The 13,623-nt window shown below is 43.2% G+C and overlaps 1 protein-coding gene across 2 annotated transcripts in view; it reads right to left on the bottom strand.

Annotated features, from left to right (window-relative positions):
• Nucleotides 1-13,623, bottom strand: part of LOC140476119 (latent-transforming growth factor beta-binding protein 2-like) — a 469,839-nt gene that overhangs the window by 47,984 nt on the left and 408,232 nt on the right. For both annotated transcript variants that reach the window (XM_072568220.1, XM_072568221.1), the window contains exon 28: nucleotides 4,567-4,710. In XM_072568220.1, coding sequence (XP_072424321.1) covers nucleotides 4,567-4,710 — 144 coding nt within the window. The remainder of the gene's footprint in view (nucleotides 1-4,566; nucleotides 4,711-13,623) is intronic.

Below are 13,623 nucleotides of genomic sequence, written 5' to 3' on the forward strand. Positions count from 1 at the left end.
ACGGCTTGGAGGGATATGGGCCGGGTGCTAGCAAATGACACAAGATTAATTTTGGATAACTGGTGGGCATGGCTGAATGTGGCCAAAGGATAAGTTTCCATGCTGTACATTTCTATGACTCCATATTGTTAACGGCGATGTGCCAAGTAAATGACCTACCTCAGTTCCAACTAAGTTTCTGACTAATTCAGATGGCAGCCTTAGCTCACTGGTCACATTGTTATCTGAGTCGTAAAGTATTAAGTTCAAGCCTCACTTCAGAAACATGTGCTCTGCTCCAGATGAACCAGTCGGATGATGACTGGAGACAGGATGAATCCTGGGTGATGTGCTACAAAACTCCTTCATAAGTCCCAAAGCACTGATGGGGATAGCTTGAGAAGTTTGAACATCCAAAGGGCCATTCCCCCTAATCCCGATCCCTGGGATTTTCCAAAACATTCTCCAACTCAGAGGTAGAATTGGAGACTTTATACAGTTCCAATATAGTCCCTGGGTAATTATCCAGGAAATTTTGGCAAAGAAAAAAAAAATCCCAATCAAACTCTCAGGCAACTACACAACTGACCTCAAATCACTCAAAAGACCTGAAACCAACCTCCTGCTGATCCCATGATAGTCCTCACCAACTAAACCCCATTCCCCCAACCACCCCCAGTCCTCAGGCTCATCTGCTCCCCTGACCTGATCCAATCTCTGAGCTTACCTTTCTCCCTCCCATCCTGACTACAACCCCACCACAACCAACTGACGAAAGGCTACCCAGCTCAGTCAGGACAGACTGGTGATGAAGGTCAAGAGGAACGATAAGTCCCCACAGCTTGCTAAGAGCAGCAGCTCCACTGTTCCCTGTGCTAGGATGGAAGGGGGGTGGGGTGGGGGGGGGGGGCCCGAGGTGGTAGGTGTGTGCTTGTGCCAAGCAAGAATGGGAAAGGGCAGTGAGGCATCGGCTGCAAGGTGGGTTTGGAACAATTGCTGGTACAAACAGGCACCTGACAGCCTGATGACAAAAGGCTTCCTGCCTGTTTCCCAGTAAAGACCTCGGCAGCAGGATCTCATGCTCCATTCTTCAATGTTCATGGAGGGGAGAGGGAACATGTCAGAAGGTAAGGGTAGGGTAGTGGTCTGGAGCAACATGGCTGATCAGGCAGTAGAATCAATAATGAGCAACAGGTCTTTTGTTAGAGTCATAAAGTCATAAGCATGGGCCAAATTTACCATGCCGAACATAATCCCAAACTAAACTAGTCCCACTGCCTGCCCCTGGCCCATATCCCTCCTAACCTTTCCTGTTCATGTACTTATCTCAGAGTCTTTTAAACGTTGTAACTGTGCCCACATCTACCACTTCCTCAGGAAGTCCATTCCACATGCGAACCCTCTGTGTAAAACGTTTACCTCTCATGTCTTTTTTAAATCTCTCTCCACCCACCTTAAAAATATGCCCCCTAGTTTTGAAATCTGCCACCCTGGGGAATAGACATCTACCACTAAGCCTTTGATATTTTTAAATTTGTTCTAATTTAAAAGTTATTTCATTTAGCAATGTAGGAATTTAACAATGTGAAGCATTTCAAAATACAGGTTAGAATGTATCTTTTCTGATAAGTAGGCACGACAAAATCTTATTTCAGATTTAGCATTGATTTCATTTTTTACTTAAAGTTCTGATTTTTAGCAGTGACCTTGACTTTAAGTGAGAACTTATTCAAAATTTAATTTCCTGGACTCCACTGCTAACCTCATTGTTTAGGCACAATATTCAATCACTATCGCTGCCCGTGAAACCTCTCCTACACTTGAAGGAGGGTCACTGGACTCGTTTTTCACTTCACAGTTGCTGCCAGACCTTCTGAGTTTCTCCAGCACTTTCTGGTTTTGTTTGGTTCTGCAGTAAGATGTCTTAGTGCGCCAGGACTGTAAGCAGTTATTTATGAGCTATCGTTAGACAGAGTAGATATGACCTTTGCTTTTGTGGAAGAACCACTCCTGAATCAGCATTAACATCACAGACTTTGATAAGTATCTACCAAAAGAATAAACATGTAGACAATAATTTTTGTTTGTATGGGTCACTTTGCTTGCACTCGATTGGATTTTTTAATAAAACAATATCATTCCAAGTCAGTAGGGGGCAGGATTACCCTTGGCGAGAAAATAGAAACTTTTATTCAATAAACGTAACTTCAGTAGTAACATCTGAAAAGGTACACTTCAGCTCAGTTCAAGTACCTTAGTTCACAAAGTTCAGTACATAACACGGCATTTAAGCCTGCCTCCATCTATTCATAATGTAGATTATAAACACACACAATATCCATAAACATCTTTCAATTTCTGATATGATGTGGAGGTGCCAGTGTTGGACTGGGGTGAACAAGGCCAGAGGTCACACGCCACCAGGTTATAGTCCAACAGGTTGATTTGAAATCACGAGCTTTTGGAGCGCTGTCCTCACTTCACCTGATGCAGGGGCAGCGTTATGAAAGCTTGTGATTTCAAGTAAACCTGGTTGACAATAACCTGGTGTCAGGTGACTTCTGATTGATTTCTGATAGAAAGAGCCACTGCCCTTATGCTCCTGCTAGTGCATGCGATACTCATCTCAGTTTATATGAACCATGCCAATTTGCTTCTCTGCTAATTAGATTCAGGTAAGAACATTTGCAAGCTCCTTTGCTTAAACCAAGTTGGCAACACAGTGGCTCAGTGGTTAGTACTGCTACCTTACAGCACTAGGGACCTGGGTTCGATTCCGACCTCATGTGACCGTCTATGTGGAGTTTGCACATTCTCCCCGTGTCTGCGTGGGTTTCCCTCCAGGTGCTCCGGTTTCCTCCCACAGTCCAAAGATGTGCAATTTAGGTGGATTGGCCATTCTAAATTGCCCATTGCGTGCAGGCTAGGTGGATTAGCTGTGGGTAAATACGGAGTTACAGGGATAGGAAGTGGTTGACGTTGGTCTGGGTGGGATGCTCTTTGGAGGGCTGGTGGGAACTCAATAGGCCAAATGGCCTGCTTCCACACTATAGGGAATCCACGATTGTATAAATTGTATGAATTGCAGTTAGATTGTTTGTAAATATAGAGATATTTTCCTTTCATTTTAGGGGCAGTTTCATTACTGAGGAAACCTGTAAAAGTAGTAGATTCAGAGTTAGACCAGAGGGGGGCAGCAGGATCAAGGAGGCAGACAGCTGTTCATCGAGCACATGCAGCTTTCCACTTTAAAATTCATTGTGTTTAGGTATATGGACCTCAGAAGTCATTCAGAGTCATTGGATGTTTGGAATTTAATAGATTGGGATTATATCATGTGGTTGAGATTTTTGTATCTTGGTGGCAAGGAAGAGAATGCTCTGACAAAATTTGGGCCAGATTTTCCAATTGAATTGGGAACTAAGCACCTGGGAGGAATTTTGTCCTAAGTTATTGTGGTCTTTAAATGCAAATAGTATGATTGTCTAGCAAGTGGCCTTAGCACCAGAACTCCTTCACTCAAAAGACATTAATTAACCCGATCGGTTTTTTGATAGTTGGGCGAACTTTTTAAAATCAGTTTTATTTCATTCGCTCTTGGCCAGAATTTATTACCCATCCCTAATTGCCCAGAGGGCAGTTAAAAGTCAACCACACATCTGTGGGTCTGGAGTCATATGTAGTCCAGACCAGGTAAGGATGGTAGTTTCCTTCCCTGAAGGACACTAGTGAACCAGATGGGATTTTCCAACAATCATGTCATGATCATCATTAGACACTAATTTCCAGGCTCTTATTATTAAATTCAAATTTCACCATCTGCCATGGCAGGATTCAAACCCAGGTCTCCTGGATGAGTTTCTGGATGAATAAATTAGCGATAATACCACAAGGCCATTTCCTCCCAGTGTTTATATCCCTGGAGTTTGAAATGCTACTGGATGACATTACCATGACTGCACTGCCTCTCCTTTCCTGTCTATTTAAACAGACTCCCCTGGGAGCAGTAATCCTAATGACAGAGGATATATGAAGCACACAGATCTTTGATATTGGACACTAGACAATAGTTAAAGTCAATATGGCTATTTTCACCCACTTCATGTTTAACATCTGGGGTGTTAAAGGCTTCTCCAGCTGCACAGCCCTGAATGCACCTCATTGAGAGTGAGTGTGTAAGCATGTGTGCACGCGCACCTGTGAGTGTGTGTGTATGTATGTATATGTGTGTAAATGTGTATCTGTGTGTGTGTATGTGTATAGATTTGTGTTGGTGTGGGGTGGTGTGGGGTGGGGTTGGGGCTTATGAAGCCATGTAATGTTTTGGCCTTGCCTGTTTTTTGTACTCCAGATAGAGTGAAATAGTGAAATAGTGTATGTTGGCAACATGAATGAAATACCACACAGATCCGTGATGAAAACAGCTAACCTGTCTTTTCTATCAACCTGTTCAGAGATGTAATTACACATCTCTGGAACAGGTAGGACTGAACCCGGATCTCTCAATCCAGGGGTAAGGGCACAACCACTGCACCACAGGAGGGCACTTAACTAATTGTTGTTTCTCTACATTCCAATTGAACTTACCCATTGTTACCCGAGGGTGGCACTGTCCTCTTGCTGGGTCAAAGTCTTCATTCTCATCCATGCACACACAGAAGAAGGATCCTTCATAATTTTCACAGAGGGCTGTTCCACAAACTCCATTCATCATCTCGCATTCATTGACATCTATAACATGAGAACAAGTGATTTTCTTTAATTAAAATATGTACATACTCCGACTGCCTAATAGCAATAGATGAGATTCCTGACAAGACAATGGCACCTTTAAGAGGAGAAAATTTGCCGACTATTCCTGGTCTAGTCTACAAGTGACTCCAGAACCACAGCAATGCATCTGACTCATAAGTGCTCTCTGAAAAGACTAAAGAAACCATTCAGTTTTTTTTCCAAACCACTCTAAATAATAAATACCACATGGACTGTGGCAAGGAAGCTGCTCATCACCACCTTCTCAAGGGTATTTAGGGATGGGCAACATATACTGGCCTTGCCAGTAGTGCCAACACCCCATGGATGTACAAAATAAGTTATACCATGTTCAGATTTACCCCTTCTGCAGGAGATATTTTAAGTACATTATTTTACTTGACTCTGCGGCTTAATTATTCATAAAAAAAATGTACTCATACTAGCAAGGATCATGTTCCACCATCCACCTGTTCCTGGTTTTGTTGAGGAAGTCAACAAACAAACTTTGTGCTTCTTCCTCATTTATCCAAGTTTAGTTGAACAGACCCTATCTTTTTTTCTGTGTTTTTAAAAACTGTGGTATGAAAAGAAAAATAATTGTCTTAAAACTGGGGATTTACAAGGATGGTGGCATATTTTGAACATGCAATACCTGTTCTGAACCCTTTCTGTCTTGCTGTGCAGATGAACAAGAGAAAAGGGCTTGTTTCCAAGTGAAACTGATTGTTTTGTGGACCGGGACCAGTTATCAGTGATAGAAGTGCTCTACCTTCCCACATTGATGTGATTGGTTGTCAGGTAGCTGAACAGGTTTGTGCCATGAGCAGGACACAGAGAAGCTTTGTCGGACCAGGACAGAAACCAGAAGGTTGGCAACAGCAGAAAACTATTGCAGTTCTCTGCTGTAAGCCATTTTAAATCTGGAGCAAACCAGCTTCTCTTTCCTTCAGAAGATGCTGTAGGTTGTGACTTTGAATTGGCTAAGCCATGGACATTTCAGAAGGGATCCAGCCACCCTGTGCCTTTTGCAAACCAGTGGAAACATTTGAAAAAAGGAATGTCGAGGACAAATCTTCAGATCAGTAAGAACCCAACACACAGATCTTGTGAACAAATTCTATGGAACTGTTTTCCAAATGGATTTTTTCACCAATTTATGTTTGCTTGTGTGTGTATAAGGAAGAGTTTATAAGGGGTTTAGAGTTTTAATTTGTAAAATTTAGTTTAATTCTTTACCTGTAGCTAGAATCTAATGATCTGTAATAAAGAGTGATTACTTATTAAATACAGAAGCCTGGATCTGAAAATCAAGTACAACAAACAGACATTGTTGGAGAAACTCAGCAAGTCTGGCAGCATCAGGTAGTTTGGGGACTTTTAAGTTAAAAAAAGCTTGACTTTTGTGACAACCCTTGGAAATCAGGGTGGGACAGTGAAAAGTTGAACATGGTATATTCTGCTGGCTGGCTACATTCTCAACAATGTGCCTAACAGCTTGTGAGGTGAACATGTGTTTTAGCTCATGTTCAGCTCTTGAATGCAATGTGTTGCTCTTAAAATCAATGAACCGTAGGGAGGTATTGCTGATTGCCAGGACTGCAAATATCTGATGTTGTAAACAAAACAAATGGAACATCAAAGCAGAGAGAGGTCTCCTACATTCACGTGGCATTAGACACCTTGGAGTCATACAGTCATACACACATAAAATCATGCATACATAGAGTCATACATACTGGGTTATGAAGGTCAACAGGAGGAGAGAGGCCAATTTTCTGCAGGGGAAATACAATTTCTGACTGTTACTCTCATCTTTTCACCTTTATTTGCTTTGAGCTATTACCTACACTACCTTTTGACTCAAGTCTTCCACTGCATTTAATTCTTTAAAGCACTTATGTCTATACTCTGTAGCCTTTCCACAACAGTTCTGGTCCCATTGTGGTTTTGAGGCAGGTACTTTAATGATATAATTCCTTCTTTTCCCATTATGGTGCCGGGTTCCCGTGAAATGGAATTCCTCTTTTCCAAACCACTCTTGTAGCCAGGTGTTTGCTACGCAATGGGGAGAAATAGCTCTGCAGAGGCCAGTATTCTGTCACCAAGTTACTCTTTGTTTACATGTACACGGTACCTGACACAGATCTGGCTTCCTCAGAGCCAGCACTCAGAGTGAACAGAACCTCTGACACCCCTGTTTATATCTGTCAACCAGGGCTCCCTGATTGGACCAGGTTAATAGCCCCAAGTCAGATAACTCATTTTCTATGAGGTCCACCTAGCTGAACTTGTTACAGTCACTACATGGAGGTGCCAGTATATCAAGTGCACATTGGTGCAATAGTTACTTTGCAAATTCTGCCTATCTCCCCAATGATATGTGGGGCCTATGATTTCCACTGGCTGCTCAATGGGAAATCTAACTAAACTAACAAGGCATGACTGCATTCTCTCTGCTTAGAGAGCACACAATGAAGCAGCCTCTCTTCCTAGATAGAGTCCTTCACCTCCTGGCTGCACTGAACAGTGTCACTGGGAAATGTTCTCCCTTTCACCCACTTCTTCTTGGAATGATGGTGTGGATGTTGATTGCCACAAGTTTCGTCACAAATAGCAGCACATTTCTGTGTCCATTTTCTTGGTGAATCTGAGAAATCTCAGGCTGCTGAGTAAGGTGAAGACAGGAGGAGAAAAAAAAAACATAAATTGCTGGAGAAACTCAGCAGATTCTGGCTGCATCTGTGGAGAGAAAGCACTGTTAGTATTTCAGATACAGTGACCTTTCTTCAGAACTGACTGTAGACAGGAAAAGGTTGGTATATACGCTAACGACAGGAGGTGGGGTGGTAAATGAGTAAACAATGGATAAAGATAGACTCCAGAGAGAACTGCAATTGAACAGATGAAGGAATGGATACTGGTAAGTTGTGGAAAAAGGAAAGCTGATACTAGGGACCGTTAGTGGGTGAAATTGGGTTGACTGTGATAAGAGCAGCCCATGTGATGACAGGGTGAGGTGTGTGGGGGTGGGTAGAAGACATAGAGGAAAGTGTTCATGTCCTAAAATTATTGAACTCAATATTGAATCCTGAAGGCTGCAGGGTTCCCTGGCCAACATCTTTAGTTCAGGCCTGCTGCAGTACTCCAATGGAGCTCAGTGCAAGCTGGAAGATCAATAGCTCATTTCCTGCTTGGGGGGGCCTTGCCAACTTAGCCGATTTTCCAGCCACATCAGTAATTTTCTGAAGTAACTCCAAAGTATCCCCCTGTCACCAAGTCACCCTTTATTTACACGTGGATTGTTCTTGTCATTGATCCAATTCCCTCAGAGCCAGCTGTCAGAGTGAACAGGATGTCTGAATCTCCTGTTTATATTCCATCAGCCAGGAGTCCCTGATTGGTCAAGATTAACTGCCTCAATCAGAGAACTCATATTCTATGAGGTCTATCTGGCTGACCTCACTACAATCACTACATTTTCCTTAAATTCCATGGGCTTATTCTTAAATTTCTTTATCAAAAGCCTTCTGGACGTCCTTAAAAGCTGCTTTGTGACCCTGTGCTGGTCTTTGTATCTTTCCCAGTTAACAAGATCCATGCTATTCTTTGTATTTTTATCAGCCCTTTCATTGAGTTTTATGCTGTCCCTTATCTATTTGGGTTGTCCATGGCTCTTTTTTTCTGTGAAGTGGAGCTTTTCCCTCTCAGGGGCATAAACTGGCTTGGTGTTACCTACCAAGACATGAACAATAATTGGGCCATAACAATGGAGGCTATGCCCCGCTATGTCTTCGAAAGTAAAGCATCAGAATCCTTTGTTAAAGAGACCTAGCTTTAATGGGAGTTGGTGACACACAGTATCATTAACTGCATCGTCCATGTAAAATGCAGTCTGCTCAACCTCAATTTATCTGTTGATTCATTTTAAGCCATGTTAATCCTGACTGTTAAAGGTTAAATTGTATATAAAGTAATGTAAAGTCACTATTGTCTTACAGAACATAGAGCTGCTCTCTCATTCAATAGAAACAACTGGTGGTGATTTAATCTGAGGGTCACCACGTCTCAGGAAAGGGGAGAGATTGAGAAGGAGAGTCCTTCATGGTAACCCCAGCCGATGCAGTAATTGAACCCACACTGTCAGTAAGTATATTTTAGAATACATTTTGCATGCTTTGGCTACGTCTGAGTTGAATCGAGCATTTTGGAGTGGTTTGTTGTTGTGAAGTTTGGCGAGTATCTCTCACAGTATCTTAAGGAAACTCATCTCTATCTCTAGTTATTTACCCCACAACTTCTGCTTCTCTCACCACCGACTTCTGCCCGATCTTACCATTTCCTTGCAGTGCACCCTAGACTAGACTGACCGGACCAATGGTAAGCGATTCCTCTTGGGATGGCCTGGCAGGATGGCCTGCTGCTCAATTCCTGGGTTAAACTGGGAAAGATCCCTTGACCGTGAGCCTCCCAGATGGATGACTGACTGTGTCAAAGCCCCTTGACTGTGGCCGTGACTGATGATGCTTGGACCCCCTGACTGACAATGGATTCCTTGGATAGATTGAACATTATTCCCCATCATTTATTGACATGGCCAATGAATGTGCAGTCTGCTTGGCACTAGGGCAGCTGGTACATGCTGACAGCGTTCGATTAACATCTTGCTGTATCATTCACGAAGGTGCCCTCCCTACACTGAGACAGGCATACTGTCTTTGTGTCTGTGCTAAAGAGCCCATCCGAATAGCAGTAATAAAAGCCTCTGGCTATGGCAGAAGTACCAGTGCACTAACAGGCAAGGTATGGATGCTGTGGGTAGATGCAAAGTGAGTGCTAAGAGAGAGAGAGTAAGCAGCTTTGAGAAGCAGCCTGACTCAATCCATGAGTTGGTGCTTGCGTGCCAAGTATCCATGCTGCAGTGTTTCAATTCCAGTTTCTGGTATGGCCTTCAAGACAAGACTGTGCTTTCTGAGCATTTTGGTAGTGAATGGCCATGATGGGCTGGCAGATGCCAATGCCTGTGGAGGAAGGGTACAGCTGGTGCCTATGGATTGTGCCCTGAGATAGAGCCATAGAGATGTACAGCACGGAAACAGACCCTTCAGTCCAACCCATCCATGCCGACCAGATATCCCAACCCAATCTAGTCCCACCTGCCAGCACCCGGCCTATATCCCTCCAAACCCTTCCTATCATATACCCATCCAAATGCCACTTAAATGTTGCAATTGTACCAGCCTCCACTACTTTCTCTGGCAGCTCATTCCATACACGTACCACCCTCTGTGTGAAAAAGTTGCCCCTTAGGTCTCTTTTATATCTTTCCCCTCTCACCCTAAACCTATGTCCTCTAGTTCTGGACTCCCCCACCCCAGGGAAAAGACTTTGTCTATTTATCCTATCCATGCCCCTCATAATTTTGTAAACCTCTATAAGGTCACCCCCTCAGCCTCCGTGCTCCAGGGAAAACAGCCCCAGCCTGTTCAGCCTCTCCCTGTAGCTCAGATCCTCCAACCTGGCAACATCCTTGTAAATCTTTTCTGAACCCTTTCAAGTTTCACAACATCTTTCTGATAGAAAGGAGACCAGAATTGCACGCAATATTCCAACAGTGGCCTAACCAATGTCCTGTACAGTCGCAACATGACCTCCCAACTCCTGTACTCAATACTCTGATCAATAAAGGAAAGCATACCAAATGCCTTCTTCACTATCCTATCTACCTGTGACTCCACTTCCAAGGAGCTATGACCCTGCACTCCAAGGTCTCTTTGTTCAGGGACACTCCCAAGGACCTTACCATTAAGTGTATAAGTCCTGCTAAGATTTGTTTTCCCAAAATGCAGCACCTCGCATTTATCTGAATTAAACTCATAATTTGAGGAGTTTAATTCTCAGCCCACTACACTCAGCCACTTCTCAGCCCACTGGCCCATCAGGTCAAGATCCTGTTGTAATCTGAGGTAACCCTCTTCGCTGTCCACTACACCTCCAATTTTGGTGCCATCTGCAAACTTACTAACTGTACCTCTTATGCTCGCATCCAAATCATTTATGTAAATGACAAAAAGTAGAGGGCCCAGCACCGATCCTTGTGGCACTCCAATCGTCACAGGCCTCCAGTCTGAAAAACTACCCTCCACCACCACCCTCTGTCTTCTACCTTTGAGCCAATTCTGTATCCAAATGGCTAGTTCTCCCTTTATTCCATGAGATCTAACCTTGCTAACCAGTCTCCCATGGACAACCTTGTCGAACGCCTTACTGAAGTCCATATAGATCACATTTACCCCTCTGACCTCATCAATCCTCTTTGTTACTTTCTCAAAAAACTCAAGTTTGTGAGACGTGATTTCCCATGCACAAAGCCATATTGACTATCCCTAATCAGTCCTTGCCTTTCCAAATACATGTACATCCTGTCCCTCAGGATTCCTTCCAACAACCTGCCTACCAGGCTCACTGGTCTATAGTTCCCTGGCTTGTCTTTACCGCCCTCCTTAAACAGTGGCACCATGTTAGCCAACCTCCAGTCTTCTAGCACCTCACTTGTGACTATCGATGATACAAATATCTCAGCAAGAGGCCCAGCAATCACTTCTTTACCTTCCCATATAGTTCTAGGGTACACCTGAACAGTTCCTGGGGACTTATCCATTTTTATGCATTTCAAGACATCCAACACTTCCTCCTCTGTAATATGGACATTTTGCAAGATGTCACTACCTATTTCCCTACAGTCTATATCTTCCATATCCTTTTCCACAGTAAATTCTGATGCAAAATACTCATTTGAAATCTCCTCCATTTTCTGCGGCTCCACACAAAGGCCGCCTTGCTGATCTTTGACAGGCCCTATTCTCTCCCTAGTTACCCTTTTGTCCTTAATGTATTTGCAAAAACTCTTTGGATTCTCCTTAATTTTATTTGCCAAAACTATCTCATGTCCCCTTTTTGCCCTCCTGATTTCCCTCTTAAGTCTAATCCTACTTCTTTATATTCTTCTAAGAATTCACTCGATCTATCCTGTCTATGCCTGACATGTGCTTCCTTCTTTTTCTTTACCAAACCCTCAACTTCTTTAGTCATCCAGTATTCCCTACACCTAACAGCCTTTCCTTTCACCCTAACAGGAATATACTTTCTCTGGATTCTCGTTATCTCATTTCTGAAAGCTTCCCATTTTCCAGCCGTCCCTTTACCTGCAAACATCTACCCCCAATCACCTCTCGAAAGTTCTTGCCTAATACTGTCAAATTGGCCTTTCTCCAGATGTTGTTATCCAGTGTCCAGCATGGAGGTCATTCAGAGCTTGGGCTCAACTGAATCCGCCAGATATACAAGTTTGGTTTCCTTGTTGAATTTTGCTGACCTCTAGCTTTGTCGAGTTCAATGAGGTGGGAGGCTGAATACTTTGGCAAGGAGAATACAAGCACTGAATGTTACTTAAATGGAAATAAAAGACTGCAGAAAGCTTCAGTGGAGCGAGATTTGGAGGCCCTTGTGCATAAATCACAAAGAGCTAGCATCCAAATTAATAGGGAAGGCAAATGGGATGTTGGTCAGTAATTCCAAGGGAATGGAGTATAAAAATAGGGAAGTCTTTCTAAAATAATACAAACCACCTTTTAGACTACACATCGAATAATATTCATAGTTGTGGTCCCCTTATCTACGGAAAGATAAACTGTCATTGGAGGCTGTCCAAAGAAGGTTGTTCCTGAATAGGGAGGAATTGTCTTACAAAGAGAGATTGTGTAGTCTGGGTCTGTACTCATTTGAGTTTTGAAGAAAGAAAAGATTTACAAGAATGCTGCCAGGATTAGGAGGTTTTGATCTCTAGGGAAAGGCTGAATAGGCTGGGGCTGTTTTCCTTAGGGCACTGGGGGATGAGGAGTGACCTTATTGAGGTTTATAACATCATGAAGGACACAGATAGGAAGAACAGGCAAGGCCTTTTCCCCAGGGTAGGGGAATCCAAAATTAGAGGGCATAGGTTTTAAGGTGAGAGGGGAAAGATTTAAATGGACCTAAGGTGCAACTTTTTCATGTAAACAGTGGTGTGTGTATGGACTGAGCTGCCAGAGGAAGTGGTGGAGGCTGGTACAATTATAACACTTATACAATTACAACAGTCATAGAGATGTACAACACGGAGACAGACTCCTCGGTCCAACTCGTCCATGCCAACCAGATTTCCTAACTTAAACTCGACCCATTTGCCAGCATTTGCCCCGTAACCCTCTTAAACCCTTCCTATTCATATACTCATCCAGATGCCTTTTAAAAGATCTTTTCCCCAGGGAAGATGAGTCCAGAATTAGAGGGCAGAGGTTTAGGATCAGAGGGGAAAGATTTAAAAGGGGCAAGGTTTTCACGCAAAGGGTGGTGCTTGTATGGAATGAGCTGCCAGAGGATGTGGTGGAGGCTGGTACAATTACAACATTTAAAAGGCATCTGGTTGGGCATATGAATAGGAAGGGTTCAGAGGGATATGGGCCAAGTGCTGGCAAATGGAACTAGATTAAGTTAGGATATTTGGTTGGCATGGATGAGTTGTACCAAGGGGTTTGTTTCCATGCTGTACATCTCTATGACTCTTATAAACCTCGATAAGGTCACCCCTCATCCCCAATGCTCCAGGGAAAACAGCCCCAGCCTATTCAGCCTTTCCCTAGAGATCAAAACCTCCCAATCCTGGCAGCATTCTTGTAATTCTTTTCTTTCTTCAAAACTCAAGTGAGTACAGACCCAGACTACACAATCTCTCTTTGTAAGTCAATTCCTCCCTATTCAGGAACAATCTTCTTTGGACAGCCTCCAATGACAGTTTATCTTTCCTTAGATAAGGGGACCACAACTATGAACATTATTTGATGTGTAGTCTAA

Source organism: Chiloscyllium punctatum, chromosome 4 (genome assembly GCF_047496795.1).
Source record: "Chiloscyllium punctatum isolate Juve2018m chromosome 4, sChiPun1.3, whole genome shotgun sequence".
Taxonomy (NCBI): Eukaryota; Metazoa; Chordata; class Chondrichthyes; order Orectolobiformes; family Hemiscylliidae; genus Chiloscyllium; species Chiloscyllium punctatum.